General features: G+C 34.6%; 1 protein-coding gene across 2 annotated transcripts in view; it reads right to left on the bottom strand.

Annotated features, from left to right (window-relative positions):
- LOC125651611 (uncharacterized) overlaps positions 1–19193 on the bottom strand; it is a 21573-nt gene extending 2380 nt beyond the window's left edge. Inside the window, exons 1-9 of one of the 2 annotated variants that reach the window (XM_048880297.2) lie at positions 18960–19193; positions 18504–18594; positions 16376–16590; positions 16057–16149; positions 9953–10165; positions 9253–9440; positions 6633–7091; positions 5083–5126; positions 3851–3948 (exon numbers count right to left, since the gene is read on the bottom strand). In XM_048880297.2, coding sequence (XP_048736254.1) covers positions 3851–3948; positions 5083–5126; positions 6633–7091; positions 9253–9440; positions 9953–10165; positions 16057–16149; positions 16376–16590; positions 18504–18582 — 1389 coding nt within the window. In that variant the 5' untranslated portion in view covers positions 18583–18594; positions 18960–19193. Of the gene's footprint in view, positions 1–3850; positions 3949–5082; positions 5127–6632; positions 7092–9252; positions 9441–9952; positions 10166–16056; positions 16150–16375; positions 16591–18503; positions 18595–18682; positions 18868–18959 lie in introns of those variants that run through there. The other variant, XM_048880306.2, reaches the window with a different exon arrangement.
- Positions 19194–19804: the final 611 nt, after the last annotated feature.

The raw sequence follows: 19804 nt of genomic DNA, 5'->3' as shown, positions 1-19804 counted from the left end.
TCTATGTCTGCATGCTTGAAGTCACAAACTGTGACAGTGTCAATCGACACACCTCACTCCCCCCAAGATGAATCCACTAAGTTTGATGGTTGTTGGCCTCACGGTTTGTTCTACTTAGAGCAAACTGCAAAAAGAGCAGGACTTAAAATTAATACTGCTAAAAGTAAGATTAAGAGAATAAATCCCAAACATCAACCTATGAAGTTAAACAACATGGAATTAGAACATGTCAACACATTTTTATATCTGGGTGCAACCATTTCAAAACAAGGAGGCGGTTTGGAAGACATGAGAAGAAGCTACAGTTTCACAGGCATGAGCTACTTTCACTTCATCAGCAAGAAAATAAAAATTAAGGCTTTATAAAAGACTAGTTATACCAGTGTTAATGTATGGATGTAAAACATGGAAAATGAATAAAGGGAATGAAGTTTAAAAGATGATTGATAATCTTCCAAAATAACAGCCTCATGAGAATTCTTCTAATCAGATGGCACGAAAAACTAACATCCTCAGATAGGAAAAGTGAGCGAGCCCACATACCCTATGCCCTCACAATGAATGACAAAACTACACATAAAGAATGGCAATGCTATGCGTAAAAAAAAAACCAAATTCATATGCCTCTGCTATACTGTACTATTTTCACACATGTAACGAGATGGCACTTCTCATGTCATATGTAATTGTTTAGATATGTAAATTGTGTAAAATATTAACAAAGGAATATTTTAATTACATGGCTTGAAAAACAGTTTGACACATAATAGTATATTTTGACCAAACTTCCATCTTCAAACGGGGCATAACTCCCAGAAACCAGGAAAATTCCTGTGAATATGTACATTTACACAGTATGTCCATATTAAATACAAAGTTATATGATATTCTGTTCAGTGGTTTCAGAAGAATTGCACTGACTAACTGTTTCAGTAAGTTCAAAGGGGCATAACTCCAAGAAAACAAGAGGCCCATGGGCCACATCGCTCACCTGAGCAACAGTTCCTATCAATAAACAAGCTTGAGCAAAACTATCATTATACAAGCAGCTTGTTAAAAAAAACTTTTCAAAGGTAACAACCAAAAATTCATTTATTATCAAACTTAAACTTGACTACTAAATCATTATCATATGCCCTTTTAGACATTCAGGTATGTCATTTAACAAATTTCATCTAAGGATGCTTTGTGCCAAGTTTGGTTCCGTATACATTCCCAAGTAAAATTTTGATCTCCTATTGTGGCCCCACCCTAACTCCAAGGGTCATGATTTTTATAAACTTGAATTTCCACTCTATCATGAAGCTTATGTAAATTTCAGCTTATCTGGCCCAGTGGTTCTTGAGAAGATTTTTAAATAATCCCACCTTATTTTTGTGATTATCTCCCCTTTGAAGGGGGTATGCCCTTCATTTCAACAAACTTGAATCTCCTTCACCTAAGGATGATTTGTATCAAGTTTGATAGAAATTGACCCAATGGTTCTGGAGAGGAAGATTTTCCTATATTTTCCTATATTTGCAAAATGTCACTTGAAAGCCTGTATATATACAGGCTTTCAAGTGACATTTTGCAAAAAATAAGGGCCATTTTTAGGGCAAAATTACCAAAAAATAAGGGCCTTTTTTAGGATTTTTAAGGGCTTTTTAGACAAAAATAAGGGTTAAATTTACAAATCAATAGGAAAGAAAAAATGTTTTACTCGCCATTTGCAAGAGCAATAATACAAAAACTAATTACCCACTCAGAAGATAATACCAGTGGTCATCAACAGCCATATTCAGCATTCAGCACAAACCATGATATGATTCAGGTGGACTCCCATGGCACACAATCAATGCTGAATATAGCTGATAACCATCAAGATGTCTTCTGAGATGTACATTTAATCAACATATTCATTTTCTTAAAGTATACTAAGACTAAATTTAATAAATTCCAACACTTACTTAATGTCAAATTTATTTAAACTTTCAAAATTTGAAAATGTAGGAATTTCAACAAAAAATTAGGGCTTTTTAAGGATTCTAAAGCTCAAATAAGGAAAATAGGGCTGTTGTAGAAAAATAAGGGCCCGCTTGAAAGCCTGTATATATCCGCATGTAAAACTTTGATCTCATTATATTGCTCCACCCTACCCTCGGGGGCCATGATCGGAACAAATTTTAATCTACTTTATAACATGAAGTTTTCAGGTAAATCTCCACTCTTCAGGCCCACTGGTTACTGAGAAGAATTTTAAAAATTTTCCCTATATATTCGCATGTAAAACTTTGATTCCCAAATGTGGCCCCAACATATGCCTGGAGTCCTGATTTTGACAAACCTGAATCGAATCTCCACTATTTCAGGAAGCTTTAACAGTGGTTCTTGAGAAAAATTTTAAATGACCCCACCCTATTTTTGTATTTTTGAGATTATCTTCCCTTTGAAGGAGGCATGGCCCTACATTTAAACAAACTTGAATCCCCTTCATCCAAGGGTGCTTAGTGCCAAGTTTGGTTGAAACTGGCATAGTGGTTCTGGAGAAGAAGTCGAAAATGTGAAAAGTTTACACAGAGATAGGCGGACAGACGGCAGACAATGGGTGATCAGATAAGCTAACTTGAGCTTTCAGCTCAGGTGAGCTAAAAACACCTTTACAATGAAAAAAATCCATAACTTCCAAGAATGCTAAAGAATCTAAATAAAAATGACAGGTACACAACTTCATTATATACATAATATACATGTATACACAAAGTTTGAATAAAATCTGTTCATTACATTATAAGATATACTCTGGACAATGACAACACCTCTTAAAAATAGACAATATATCCATCAGGGACCATAACTTCCTTGAATTTTTAAACTTCTCAATCAAAATAGTAGATGCACAACTTCATTATTCATACAAGTTTCAACAAAATTCATAAAAGTTTTAAAATCTGTTCATTAGTTTTAAAGATATAATATTGGAAAATCTATGGCTATGAACATACGGAAAAGGTGATTCCAGTATATCCCTCCTAAACTTTGTTTGCGAGTACAACTATAAAAAGTTTATAAACAGACAGAAAGCAAGCAATCAGACAAACATCAGACATACATTGGCAAGGAAAATTCATAAAGGCTCTGCAAGTTAAAACAAGCATTCTGAGAGTATTGCATGGCAATACATAGTCCCCTACCGGTTGCAAAACTCATTGTACCACAACAATATTCAAAGTTCATTATGTAGGTTATGGTAAAAGGGAAAATTGGGGAACCAGGATAGGAATGGTTGGAAATCAACTACTATTCGAGTAGAGACTAGACCAAGAAAAAAGACAAATTTATAATTAGGTTTAGGTCTTTAACCAAGTCAATAAACTGTGACATGTAGATGATCATGAATAATTTAGCTATATTGTAGTATCACTATGCTAGAAGTTTTAATGAGTGTAGTATTCTTAATTCTTATCTACAGAGATAATAAACTTGGATGTAAACTAACAATTCATGCTATTTTTCTATGTCCAAGGGCCATAACTTAATGGAAAATCAACGGACCAAGATGAAATTCAAACTTGATCTGTAACTTGTTATGGCAAAACAATGTACCTAATATCAAATGAATATCTGCAAGCACAACCAAAAAAAGTCCGGAAAACTGATAATTAAGTGAAAAATCAACGGACCGAGACGAAGTTCGAACTTGATCTGTAACTTGTTATGGCAAAGCCACATACCAAATATAAAATAAATATCTGCAAGAACAGAGAAAAAAAGTGCGGAAAACTGGACTGACGGACGGACAGAGCTCAAACCTAAAGTCCCCTCGACTTCGTCGGTAGGGGACTAATAACTAAAAATGTTGATGTTTTACCTGGTAGCTGTCATCGTCCACGTCTGTACACCTGTCAATGTCCGACACAGATTTTTCACCATCACTGAGGTCTTCCAGAGTCAAAACACACAAGTCTTCTGTTTCACATAACGAAGCAACAGTATCAAATTAAACTGTGTTTGGTTGAAAAAAATAAATATTTATTACAATGATTTAATTGTTCTTTAAGGATAGGCAGGGCAGTGGCAAGATAAAATTATCTGTCAATGAATTTTCCTCATACTAAATCATTGTCATGTTGGGGTGTGTATTGCTCAAATATGATACGATACAATATTTTCTGATGCGATATCCGATATATTGGATATACAATGTAGTTAAGCATTTTCTGAAGTAAAATATCAAAGTTTTAAAAAATGAAGTGGTTTAATGTCTTTTATTTCATAACAAAACAAACAATGACAATTAAAGTCTGAGGAAACTCCGATGTCACAATGTAAAAGCAGGTATTAAAGTCTGAGGAATCTCTGATGTCACAATGTAAAAGCGGGTATTAAAGTCTGAGGAATCGTGTTCCTGTTAGAAGCCATTTTTAAATGATGAACTTCGATCCCGACCATTAAAAGGGCTATTTTTAAACCCGACATTATATCGTATCGTAGAAACACTGTATCGTATATCGCTCGACAGGTGTATACTGGTACATTTCGATATATTGATTCACCCCTATTGTCATGGAGACCCTCTATACAAACATGTTCAAATCATGGAGGGGATTCTTGTCATTGTAGGGAGTTATTGGCATGAAAGAGTCACCTTCCCTGAAAATCAGTAAAAACCTTTGAAAAGGGTGTGACTCTTGATTTGATCGAATATCAATCTCCTATTACCCAAGGATGCTTTATGGTAAGTTTCATCGAAATTGGCCATGTGGTTGTAGAAGACGCAAAACAAAATGTAAAGTTTACAGAGATATGGATGCCGGACAACAGGTGATCAGAAAAGCTCACTGGAACTTAAAGCTCTGGACCTACATGTAGTTGCACGATTGTTAGTTAACTTTAACTGACTGTTAACTTGCCATTAACTTGAACATCTATATAGCGTTAATATGAAGTTAACTGTTCGTTAAACTTAACTAACTAACCTTCGTGCAACTGGACCCTGGTGAACTAAAAACTACTAATAATTGATTCAAGAGATACACATGCATTAAAATGTTTATGATAGTGAAATTTATGGAGATTTTCCCTACATGCCAATATCCTCACCTGTTCCATCAAGAGAACTATCTCCAGCTTCATCCTTACTGATCCTGAAATATCAATTTTAACTAAAAAGTAGATGTTTGACAGTATTTTTTATTTTAGATAACACTGTCCCAACTTTCTTGTTTACTGCAGTCTGCTATAATATTAGGGTATATGCAATACCATCCCTCACCCCCACAGTTCTTCAAAGTACATGTATATACTACTACAGTGTAGTACATTGTGTGTATAGTAAAATGTCAGACAAAGAGCAGACCCCCATGGAACTTCATAAAATGAACCTGCAGTTGATGTTTTCATACCTGAAAAGGTTATAGATAAAGTGTTCTGTATTTAAATGTTTACAGCTAGGATCAAAATCTCATTCAGTGGGCCATCACCACTGTCCATGGATTAAGTCCCAACAACATGCCACATTTTCTCTCATATTCAGAATTCTGAGGTGTTGGTTAAGACCTTACTCCCCAGGACTCCTATATTATTTCTGTGTTGACCATAAGACCTCCGGGTTGGGGGATTTCCCTTCCAATACAGGATATCAGAACTAGAAAATTTTGAAACTCTTCAGAAAAAGAAGTTATGCAAATTATGCGTCATTTGGGCAATTCTTGTATACAAATTTAGTGATGGCTAAAGACGACTCATTTCTGATGCAAAAGTATCTGCCTGGTTTGAATCTTATTTTTCAGAATGTTGTAAGTGAATGTCCTAGTACCAAAAACATGAATTCTGATGTTTGGTAGAGGAGGTAAAACCAAAAAAGTAAATATTTCATCTACCATATGCACGTATGTGGATATTTACTTAACGAGATTTTCTCGAGTAATTAAAACAACCAACCATTATAAAATGATATAAATAATCACAATTTATGCATCAATCTCCAGATCCGTACCTGCAGCAACATGTACCCCCCTCCCCAGTTTTCTTGACTTCACATTATTATTACATAAAACGTGTGTTATTAGTTCATGCAAAGATTGATATATTAGCAGGTCACTTGTTATATTAGGGGTCAATGGTAATAGGTTGAACCGATAAATTGAACTCGTACATTTACTGAGGGATATCCCCATCCCCCCCCTTTTTTTTTCTTTTTACGATTTTGGAGTTTAGATAGATCTGCTTTTCTCGCTAAGATTTTCCATTTAAATATAATGGCACCTTTGTTCTACATTTTCTCCCCACCCCTCAACTTTCAAAAACGATGCTAAACTGTGCCTGAACTCACTATCTGCTAACAAGTAAGTGAAATGTGCTTCTTTACTGAAAAGTTGCCCAAGTTAACGCAAAAAACGTGATCTTGTTGAGCATACTGAATATTAAAACCGTGATGAAATCAGAGACAAAACAATGGTTCTGATATTCTGTATTCTTATTGAAGCTCCTGGCTACTTACACTTTCAGTTAGTGACACCAAGAGCATAAAGGATCAAGAGCCCCTTTACTTTTTATATACATGTATTACAGCCTACATGATATCTTAGGAACAAGCCTGCAGTTTACTGTGGTATATAAACTGTGGTATAACTGCAGTCTATGGTTCTTACTTAGTTCTGACTTTGTTATTCTGATCCTTTGGACAGTTCTCCTCCACAGATGACAGCGGCCCAAAACAATCAGAATACTCCTCACTCGCTAATGTCCTTCTAGAAAACTGATCATCAGGGTTTGACATCTCCTCCATAGCTTCAGCCTCATTCTGATCACAAGAAATCTGCTCCTTGCCCAAATTTGAAGACTTTCCTGTCCCATGAGTCCTCACAGTAGAATCCGGTGATTTTTTATCAGTCTTTGTTAAATTGTCTTGTTTACAAAATTGATTATGGAGATTTCTGTCTAAAGTATGGTTTAAACAGTCTTTGGATTTCTTATGATTAATGCCACTTTTTTGTGGTAAAACATTGGATAAATTAACAACATTAGTAAAATTTCTGCCTATATTACAATGATTATTTTGATTGCTCATTTGGTGCCTCAATGGAGAATGTCCATCTTTAGCATTGCACCTGAAAAACAAAATTATGAAACTATGAAACATTATGATTAAAACCAAGAGGCTACAAATCTTAATTCATAAATAATTATCTAAAGGTATTCAACCCATAATTCCATTAAATTCTGCAATTTTTAAAACAATGCAAGAAAACCAAACTATAACATGAGGGCTATTGTAAATGGAAACCATACATCCATCTTTGTGACCTTGAACTTTTTTTAAACCAGTTGTCTCCTCTGTTTAAATGTTCTGCTTGGGCAAGCCCCGAACCCCTATAAGAATCATACTTATCATCCTTTGTCGTCGCCTTGTTTAAATTCATTTACATAACAATTGCTCAGTGACCTGTACTTTTCCTTATGAAATCCTATTTGAAGTTGTTTAATCATGTTAATGCATAATTCTAACTTGAGCTATTGTTCAAATTTGTCTTCCTTACAGTTTTATTTCTGAAGATTTAATTATTCCACTAACATCAATAAAAGATCGAATGAACAATATTCAATCAGAAGATAATCATTTTTCATTATAATAAGTCTCCAATATGGGTTGGATACATTATCTGATAAAGGACATCCTCCAGTGTCACAGAAATCAGAAATTTGCCAGTCACAACAGACAACAAAATGTGTGTTACTTGAAACAAATACTGTACAAAAGATAATACTGTAACATTAGTTTTCTGTCTAAAATAATGAATGATAATAAAAATGATAGGAAATGAATGTTGATCCTGAAATAGTGTCAATCAACACAATTTAACAAAACTACTGCATCTACATGTACCAGGGTAAATATTCTTACTGATTAAGCAAAGAAACTTAAACTAGTTTTAATTGTAACGGGGACCATTACAGATGTTCCCCAAACGTCCCCCATTTAAAAACTGGTGTCATTGTGCTTCTGCACAACCAATCATCTTATATGCTAACTTTGTGTAGTATGTACCTTTAATGCCAAGATCATTCCATTTTTCTCTTTCAGAAGAGATATACCGATTATCTAAATATTAGCCAATCAAAATTGAAAACGAGAGCTTGCGCATGTGTGTAAGTGATTTTGATGATGAATAGAGAGTCTAAAAATATATCTATCCAGATAAATTTCAAAACATTCATTAAAATCTCAAAATGTTATAGATCAACACCTGATGAAAGAACTATAAAATCACAATGCACGCACATTCTCGCCCACAAAAATTTGATTTAGCATCTATGGTTCACATCACTCATTAAGCATTCATACTGTAAACTTACATGCGCATGTGAGGATGACTCTGCACTTCTGTTGATTCCATTCAACAGGCATTTGTATCATATACAAACAGTATGAATTTCATAATGTTTGCATCATATAGAAGAGAGTTATGGTGATTTTAACATCATCCAATCAGAATTCAGCAAATGTACACATGCTAACAAGTAATTTTAACCATAGCAATTTCTAAGGAGTACCAAAACACACCCCAAAACTCAACTTCAAAACAATTTGATGAAAAACAAAACCATTATGGTCCTCCAAATATCAAACCTTCAAACCTGGCATTTTTTAAAATTACACTTATCTATAGATACACATATTATTACAATGTATAAACCTATTCTGCAAATATCAACTAATTTGCTTTATTCATAAGAGAGTTACCGGTACAGATGTTTTTGTATTATCCAATCAAAATATAGCACGCATGCATGCACATGCAAATTGGTAATTTTAACCATGGATGCCAATCAGTTAAGGGTCTAAATATATTCCTACAATATCAGTCTGAAATGATTTCATTGAAAAACAAAAAGTTTGACTGATTACGATGTTAGTGTACAAAACATGCAATACACATTCATGCATTTTCAGAGAAAATTACATTCGTTCTGCACATCTACAAATGATCCTAAAATGGTTTCATAATATTGATCCCTTGAGTAGTTTCTGAGAACACTCCAGGACAAAAAAGGACCAGAGAATAATAATAAGAAAAAGAATAAAAACAATACCTTCCCAAACTTGGTTAGAGAACATAATTATTTGTTCTAAGCATTCTAAATTCATCCCACTACCACTCCAATCTTTATCAATAAATTCAAAATTCAATTTTTGAATTACCAAGAAAAATAAAGCATCAACAAGAAACACAAAATTTACTTCTAGTGACCAAACATGCTGAAAATCACCTTCTTGGTGATAGACAAAATGCATAAGGGACCTGAATCCTGTCTTGTGTGTCAGCAGAATCCACCATAGTAAAGAGTTCCAGAAGGTCATCTGAGGTCAAGGTGACTTTGCCCTGGATAACGTCCAGTAAGATTTGAATGTCCGGAGAATGCTGACAATCTCTCAAAATGTCAGGATTTTCTAAAATCTTTAAAGAATTTTTCATCTTATTCAAACCATCTATCGTGGAAATGCACTTGCAATCATTTTGATGTAATTTAAAATATACATGAAAATACACAGAATTCATTTTCTAATAAGCAACAATATTCTACACTTGCAACTGAAAATCAGTATGATATATCTGGTGCTTTTATATACACACAATGACAGCTAGTATTCACATAATTTAGTTTACTGTGGATTCTTAACTTTATACGAAAGTATCGTGAAATGACTTTTAAATGTCAAATGGCGAGATAATGAATTCGTAAGTGGTCTCTTGGTCAAGAGTTTTACATGTATTTTATCAATATAAAAAAAAAAGCGAGTGATCTTATTTTGCTAGTGATGTTTTTCGTGAAATCACGCCAAAAAAAAAATTCCTCACGTATATTTAGGAATCTGCAGTATATCACTGATTTGCTTAAGCATTGTCAGAAACATCTTAACACACAAACACAGGGTTCTATATAAAATGTATCACTTAACAAGATATACCTTGGTTAACATTGGCTTGGGAAAATAGCTTTGTATCTTGTTAACAAACCAAGTGCACATTTTCTGCAAAGCTTCATGAAATTCATGACCGTAATCTTCTGAAAACTCCTCTAGAAAGTATGCTTCGGCTTGTCTACTGTTGGCCAGTAATGGCAGATAGAATCTCCGAAAGTTCATGTGCTCCATGTGCAAGCGGGACAACTGCTGCGGACACTAAACAAGGTAGGAAAATGTGACTATTTCAATATACACAACAATTCCATAAATAACTATACATGTAAACCATTTCAATACACATAATGCACATAAATGTACTAGTTACAGTATTCAGATATGTCTACAATTTGTGTATTGAATACTACAAATACCATGCTTTACCATATATTTTAGGCATTCACTTTTGTAAAAGAAAGTTTTTGTTGATAGATTTGTATAGTCTACGAATTATTCTGTTGTGTACCACATGTACAACGATCATGTGAACAGTGTACCACATGTACAACGATCATGTGAACAGTGTATCACATGTATAACGATCATGTGAGCAGCGTATCACATGTATAACGATCATGTGAGCAGCGTATCACATGTACAACGATCATGTGAGCAGCGTATCACATGTACAACGATCATGTGAACAGTGTATCACATGTACAACGATCATGTGAACAGTGTATCACATGTACAACGATCATGTGAACAGTGTATCACATGTACAATGATCATGTGAACAGCACATCACATGTACAATGATCATGTGAACAGCGTATCACATGCCTGTATTGACAGTGCCTGTTATAACCTATTAAGTGGGTCAACAACAAAATTCAATATAGCAAGGGTACATCCTGTGTAAGAAATATATTTTAAGTTGTTAATAGCTTCAAAATACATGTACTATCCTGCATATTGTTGACTTAAAATCATAATATTAACTGTTCCATTTTATTTTATGCAAATTAAAAGTAACATGTTCTAGGTGATATACTTTTCATTTATAAATTTATTATATGATTGATTTTGGCAAGTCTACGGTATAAAACACATCTTTAAATAGTGTAAACCCTTTGATCCACCTCTCGTTTCTCACCAGAATATGGCAAGATATCAGCAATGATATCAAATTGCTGAGTGCAGTAAGATTTGTTTACATTCATTAAGGTTGTATGCCACCAAGTACAAATGTAAATGTAAGTATTGATTATATTGAATGCATTTAAATTACTTTAATTTTCATTTAGTATGTCATTTAGATGCATATTTTTCAAAGGTATTTTGTCATGATGCCAAAATATACACTTTCCATATTTATCCAGTTTGATGAATCCATTGGCAACCTTAACTGCACTACATACTTTGCATCTTTTGAAAATTCAATCAGAATTGATCCAAAATCTACACTTTGTGAGGGTGTTTTCATTAATTCAACAAACTGAAGACTTCTTGTTCTTCACTTATTGCCCTACCCATGAGGGAACAGATTTGAATCTATACCACATGAGGATGCTTGCATATTAATACGTAATTTCGAAATATCCACTCTTCTTTGATAGAGGTATGTTCAGTATTCTACTGAAGACTTGGGTGGGTACAGGTTGTATGCATGCTTAAAAGACTGGCTATGTAGATGATGATAATAGTTATGAAAGAGTGTATTTTGTTTATTTAACAGGATGTCCAGCAGCCCTAAAATTCCCAACCCCAACCCCTTTTTGTGTGCTAAAATTCCTTTAAATATGTTGAATTCAAAGGGAAATCCTATTTAAAAACCCTAATCATTTATGTCAATTCCAATTTTTTCAAATAAATGTAAGACTCCAAAGTGTGATGGGACTCCAAAGTGCGATGGTCACACCAAAGTGCGATGGTCTGTGCCAAACTCCGATGGTGTGGCACGCCAAAGTGCGATGGTCTGACACGCCAAAGTGTGATGGTGTGACACACCGAAATCCATTGGTTTGTAAAGGACATGGTGTTTTGGTACAGACTGAACTAACCATGTGTTGTTTCACCAAATTATCAGTGCAAAATCCATGCACAAAAAATAAGAATAAGAACTTATTTCATTACAATCTTGTTGGTGTGTTATTAAACACAAAATTATCCAACGCGAAATCGTATACAATGTTTTGTATTATAGCATACCCCCAGGAATTTAATGCGTGTACGTCAAAGTAATAAATGATCATGAATTAAAGAATGTTTGGGCGAATTACATGTAGATAGCTTGACAACAAATGTACTTTGTCTTTCTCACTATCCTCAACTGTGTAAATCTTGCCGTTGCTGTCGTTTATGTTGCATTTCTTCGGTTTTATTTTGAAAGACGTTAAGAATGACGTCACAAACGTTACTGAACTCCGCACCATCGGACTTCGGCGGGGCCATCACACTTTGGCGTCCGTAACATTAACAAACCATCGCACTTTGGCGCAAACCATTGCACTTTGGCGTGACCATCACACTTTGGAGTGACCATCGCACTTTAGAGTCTTACATATATATATATATATATATATTTCTACCCTAGCAATTTTGAAAATGCATTCAACTAAATTTTACCAGTGGATCCATGTGTCAAGCTGTTTATTGGTTTTGACTTTGTGACAAAGATGTGACTATTAAGGTTATAGCCAATAATAGCTAGAGAATGTCCTTCCTGCACTTAAAGTTTCTTTTAATACATGTATTGTCAAATTTGCAAATGTAAGACCATTTAAATGTCTAAAACTGCCCTAATTTAGTAATGAAATTCCTAATTTTAGCCGTAAATTTTCTTAATTTTATCCCTAAAATTAGCCCTTATTTTTTGTCAGAGTGCGAGACAGCCTGTTTATAGCATACATGTACATACTATGTGCATCGAACTGATCACACCAAGAAGAAATTGTTTGAAGATCATTGAATTAAATATGTTGTTACTATTCATTTCCTCTTTGACATGATTAATACTTTCAACAAAGAAAGATGGTGATTTTCAATTTTTGTTGGAGCTATTTTAATCTCAAATACTTATAATCTTACATATGTGCTTAAATTTTTGTTTCCTGCAGATCGGGTGGTTGCATAGCAACTATTAATTAACCTTTAGACAATATATGAATGCAATGATTTATGCATTTGTACCCACTATCTGTGCATGAATATACATTTTGCATCTCATGACATCGTAAGTAAGAGTTCATCAAAGGGAAATAACTATTGAGCAATTCAAAATTTGCGTATTGGACACATTGTATCTTTGTGGTAATACTGATTGCATATTGATTTGACAAGTTGCACCCTTCTGTTTCTTTAGAAGAGGAATTTTCAAAAACTTTATCCTATGTAATTTTATATAAAACATTGAACCCCTATTGTGCCCCCAGCCTATGTAATTTTATGTAAAACATTGAACCCCTAATCTGCCCCCCGCCTATGTAAAACATTGAACCCCTAATGTGCCCCCCACCTATGTAATTTTATGCAAAACACTGAACCCCTAATGTGCCCCCTGCCTATGTAATTTTATGTAAAACATTGAATCCCTATTGTGTCCCCAGCCTAGTCCAAGAGGTCATGGTGTAAATAACTGTGAATTCTCAATATACATATGGATACTTATACAGTATATCACTATGACATATTGTGCCCTTGTGGTTGTTGTAAAGATTTTTCATCAATAAGTCTTTAATATATTCCTATCTTTAACGTAACACTTCCATTGTAGCCCTGCCTATGCCCCGGAGTCATGGCTCTACACTACATGAGGATGCTTGTATATTTCATCTGAAATACTGTTCCCTTCCCTGTGGTTCTTGGGGGAAAAAAAAGTTTCACTATATAATACTATGGCAAACATAGTGCTCTTACACACGTATCCACACTTCGCCACAAGTTATGTCCCTTTGCAGGGTCAGCCAAAATTTTTTAATTTCATTTTTTTTTCAAATTACTTTCTACTAACACAGGTATTTTTAAAAAACTAAATAAGGTAGATTAGAAAGTTTACAAAATATGTGTATCATTGTATACATCCTCCACTTTCCTTGAATATCAGATTTCTCTGGAGTATTACTCCTCCTTTATTTATGAGAGACACGTGGGACCTGTTTCTCCCATATTATACACTTGCACGGCATTTTATTGTAAGCATCATTCCTTCAGCAAATATTAACTCTACTGAAATATAATCTGTTGAAATGAAATATACAAGGGGAAAGTTCAAAGATTGAATGATTTGAAATAAACCAATACAAATCGACCCAGGTGTTTCATATTATGTTAGTAAAACCAAAAAAGAACTGAGTCATAAAACATATGTGATAATGGACGAAATATAATTTTCAAACAATACTACAACAACTGTGAATTATAGCTAATTATTAAGTTTTCATACAAGTTTATGGGTTGTCCCACCCTGGGGCATTATGGTGGGGCATTATTGTAGATGACTTCACACTGATGGAAAATAACAAATGTGAAAATTACAAAGCCCAACATAGGGAAATACGATTTTTTCACCATAAGATGGCAGACAAGGGATGTGACTTGCGTGACATGTTGATACATGTATTGCAATCTAATTAAAATTAGATCCTTTGTTCCGCTCAAGTATATCACAAGCGATATACTACGTGAGCGGATCAAAGGATCTATACTACGGTAAGTGAGCGAATCAAAGGATCTAATTTTAATCAGATTGCTTGTATTGTGGCCCCATCCTGGTCTCAGCACTCATGGTTTGAACATACTGGAATCTTGATTATATAAGGAAGCTTTCATACAAATTTTAGCCTTTCTGGTTCAGTGGTTTTTGAGAAGATTCTAATAACACCCCATCCTCTTTTTACAGAAACTGGCCCAGTGGTTCTAAAGAGGTATGTGCTGCATTGCTAATTGCCAGCATACTTCATTAACTAAGTAGTGTGTTAGTATTAGTGCTTCATGAAAAGCAAGCCTCGTCCATGAAGTGCCACAATTCATTCGCTCGCGCATTTTCAAAACTGAAATTTATTTCATAAGTCTGACTGTTTGAAGGCATGTTCACATTTTACTTTTTATTTCAGTTGGAATTCACATTTGTTAAAATAGATGTACTACACTTATCATGATCCATACATGTTCACAACTGCAATGTATCATAAGGAAATGGAAATCATTATAATTTGTAAAGATATCAAATGCAAAAACACTGGAAATGTAAATACAGACAAATTTTTATCAGAAACGTTAACTTGACTTCTGGCTCAGGTGAGTTAAAACAAGAGGTACTGTGAGCAATGCTCACTAAGAATACCCCCCGCTTACCCCAATCTCCCAAAGGGTGTTGGTAATAGGTATAAACTACCTCTTTTCTGAGTGTAAAAAACAAATGGCATGACAAACCGAACCATATTGCTACTTCGATGTCCAGTGCACGTGACCTTTGACCTTTTGACCCCAAAATCGATAGGGAGCATCTTCATCCCATGGGTAGTCCATATGTATGATATGGTGACTGTAGGTGGAAAGGATAACGCTTTAGAGCCCGGAAACCATATTGCTACTTCGATGTCCAGTGTGCGTGACCTTTGACCTTTTGACCCCAAAATCGATAGGGAACATCTTCATCCCATGGGTAGTCCATATGTATGATATGGTGACTGTAGGTGGAAAGGATAACGCTTTAGAGCCCGGAAACCATATTGCTACTTCGATGTCCAGTGTGCTTGACCTTTGGACCCCAAAATCGATAGGGAACATCTTCATCCCATGGGTAGTCCATATATATGATATGGTGATGGTAGGTGGAAAGGATAATGCTTTAGAGCCCGGAAACCATATTGCTACTTCGATGTCCAGTGTGCTTGACCTTTGGACCCCAAAATCGATAGGGAACATCTTCATCCCATGGGTAGTCCATATATATGATATGGTGATGGTAGGTGGAAAGGATAATGCTTTAGAGCCCGGAAACCATTGCGTCTACAGACGGACGGACAACCCGATTCCAGTATACCCACCCCACAACTTGTTGCGGGGGGTATAATAATACCTATACTATCTTGGGAAAGTAAAAATTTATAATAGATACAATTAATTCTATAATGGCATCTTATATGATGCATATAAAATATACAAACCACTCCTGGAAATTCAGGCTTGCTGCGTGGAAAGTACTTCATTAGCATAGGTAGACAGTCTTTTTCTTTGTTTTTCAGCATATGTAGCAAAACCTGAAATTGAAAAGGTTTGCATACCTATTACATACAATGTATGACCATCTTTCTTTACATATGTTACTTTATGCTATGATTTATTTCTTCTGCCTGAATCAGGAAGTGATTGACATTTCTTATGATCCCAAGACAATCTCTAATTCATTTGATCACTTCATATGATTCTAAATTTATGATGGAGAGTGATATCTGACTTGAAAAATATTCCATAATCTTTACCTACCAACATTTTTAAGCCCACCACCAGTCTGGAATACAGGTTGAACATTACTGCTTCAGAACAAGCTGTGTAAATGAAGTCCAATAATTCTACAGCATACTCTAGTCTAGACCGATCAGACAGCAAATTGTGAATTGTATGTTGTAATGCACTGCAAGCAAGCTGGACATCAGATATTCCAAGGACAGATAACTGGCCATCAAAGCGGGCTGATACAGCTGCAGGAGTAAAATATTCAATGGATCACTTTCAGATAGTACTCACTCAAAACTATGAAATTTTGGTACAGAATCTAAATTGTAATACAACTCGCAAATTTCAATAATGTTTTGCATTTTTGTTTTATCTAAAGAAAATGTCTTTATCAAATTTCCACGAGCATCATAAGAATAGGTTTTATTTCGTATGCCCTGCAGGTTTTCAGAAAATCTAAAACCATCAAATTTCATTTTTCAGCAATCCCCAATAACATTAATATGGTTCAACATCAGTTATACTGAACTTTAAATATAACAAACAATTCGGGTCAATCCCCTGAATTTCAATACATCCGGAGTAGACCGTATATAAATGTTTATTGATAGACATATATTCCTCATACTTAATACACATCATGTATCTTGTAGATTATGAGCTATGCTCACATGTAAATTATAATAATTATGTCAATACAACATTTTCCCATAAAATCATAACAAATTCACATGCCCTATTCTTACAAATGAACTGTGATGGAGAAATACTTCACAGCTTATACAAGACTGAATTCTCAATTATATATTCAGGATAAAAATCTAAAGGAACAACTAGATAAATATTTGCTTGAACTCATTTGATCCTTCGATACATCATGTTCGAATCTTTATCATAGTTTCAACATAGATTTGAGTATGAGATCCTGAGGTAAGATCATGTTAGAAATATATTCAGTCCACCCCAGATCCTAATAACTTCAAAATAACATGGAAAGAACAAAGGTAAAATTTCAGTTTCAAATTTTTATTCATAAAATTCTACCAATGAATCCCCAACATCATCATAATTTTATGAATATCAATATTTAATCCTTATTTCTAAAATTTCCCTCCACACATATACATGAACATAATGTTAAATTTTTCAAATCATTCACATTTGAAATTCAAAGTAGTGTCTAAATGATTGAAATTTGTGCAATTATATTATATTACAAACAAATTCTTCTGTGCAAGTTTTCTTCTTCAATTTAAACAGTTCATTGAAATTGATAGTTCTGGCACATGTAACAAACAAAGCACATATCCTTGCAAAAAATAAGGGTGTCTGAATTCAAATAAATGCTTTATTAACCACATTTACCACACCCTCTTCTTAATAATGTATAAAACTGTTGCAACGAAAAAGACTAGAGCAAGGAATATCAGAAATTTGTCTGTTAATTGTCTACGGTTATACTTGGACAAAAGTTTTTGTGAAGTTCCTATATGAGCTCCCATATTCTTGAATTCCTCCATTGTGTCTGTAACTGTGCTAGAACTTTTTAACAATGTTGATTTTGTTGACTCACTATGACCTAATTGCTCTGTCAGTTTCTTATTGATACCCATCAAACTCTCTGTAATTGTTGACGCTTGTTTAGCCAAACTCTCCTTGTTTCGCACCCTCTGTCTTGCACCTGAATTTCTTGGAGAAAGTAACTTTTCTGTATTTGCTTTTCCCATTGCAAATTTGGCCGTTAAGTTGGACTGCCTAAGAGTAGTGATGATGTTGGACAACCTATCTTTGTGGTTTCCAACATCTCTCATAATAACTTGCCTATCCTCTTCTAGGTCTGCTTCAATTCCGAAAACCTCCAACTCTTCAATTTTCTTCTGCAATTTTCCTATTTTGAGTCTTGCATCTTTGTTGAGATCCTCCAAAATGTCCTCTGTCAGAGCACATTCACGGATGTCCTGGATTAGAGCTTTAATTTCTAAATCAAGCTTCACAATTTCTTGAAGACACAACCGTACTTCAGAATCTTCTGCAGCCATTTTCCACTGAATTAGTGAAACTAACGTTGAACCAAAATCACTTATTTTTTCTACAATAATCACTGATAATGAAAGACAGAAAGTTGCGTAAAGTTCTTGATTTTAACAAGATACAGTACCCTTTATGACTGTATTTAGCTGGTGCTTCACTGAATATTCTAAAATCCACCCATCTATTGCTAGCTTTACTTCTTCCATGTTATAATGTATCTGAAAGAAATATTACAATTGACATTACTTTTAGATTCAGCATTACGTTCACTTAAATATGTTTCAAACGTTTTAACATCTAGCATACTTGTCCCAGCTGTTGAGCATGTCGTGATCACGACATATATACACTCAAACATAATGTATACAGGTTTAGTAAATCAGAAACGACATAACTTCTTGCTCAGTTGCTGGTTCGATGTGCAACACTGTAATCAACCTTCTCATCAGTTTCACGTCCTAGGTGCGTGATTATCATTTGTGTCTATTTCTATCATTTTACATTATAGATATTTACTTGTTTTAGTTATTGATTCAGTGAAATGAATTCAAATACTGTTTGACATTATAATATTGTTCCTTACTTTTTTCTTTTTCCTCCACGCAAGCAAGAATGATAAAGGTTCAGTCTAATTACTGCAAACATCCGATTTTTATAAATTTCATCAATACTCTTACAACAGACAATTGGCATAGACAAATTAAGCAATAATATATCGTAAAATAAATATTAAACCTGGTCAATTATACAAATAAAATTTTAAGAAATGTTATCCTATGATCTATCTCATATTTAAATACTGAAGTACGTCGAACCCGATGGGAAAAAAAACAAACCCAAAAACCAGGACTATCTAGCTCTTTAAAAAAGTATCACATGTTTTGTGCCAATAAATATTTGTATTTATTTGTATCGACTGTCACTGTGAAAGCATAAGTTTATTTTTAGAAAATGTACTTACTTTTTACTGCCTGTTAGCCTACGCCTTTGGCGTGCTGGGCAATAACGAGGGTTCTCCATCCCTGTCGATCTGTCGCCGTCTTCTGGAAGGTGTTCCAACCCTCCTTTAAAGTTGTTTCCATTTTTACTCCCCTGACCTCCGTGATGTGACTTTTGGCCTTCCCCTCTTTCGCTTTTCCCTCGGGTGCTGTCTTGGTGATGTTGCCTAGTTCCTTTCTGAGGACATGCCCAATCCACTTCTATCGTCGTTTTATAATGATTGTGGCCATGTCTTAACACTTACTGGGATCTGTTGAGAAGGTCCTAAGTATTCGAGGTGGTATTTGACCAAAATATCTTGGTATCCTTCTTAGGTACTTAGTATGGAAAGTTGACAGTTTGTTTAGGTCATTCTCTGCCATTCACCAGCACCTAAGATGCAGGTGGTGTACAGTTTCAGTGTATTGGCTGGATATCCATACAGCTTGC

The sequence above is a fragment of the Ostrea edulis genome, chromosome 1 (assembly GCF_947568905.1).
Source record: "Ostrea edulis chromosome 1, xbOstEdul1.1, whole genome shotgun sequence".
In the NCBI taxonomy this organism is placed as follows: Eukaryota; Metazoa; Mollusca; class Bivalvia; order Ostreida; family Ostreidae; genus Ostrea; species Ostrea edulis.
The sequence above is the reverse complement of the archived record's forward strand: the minus strand, read 5'-3'. Positions and strand labels throughout refer to the sequence as shown.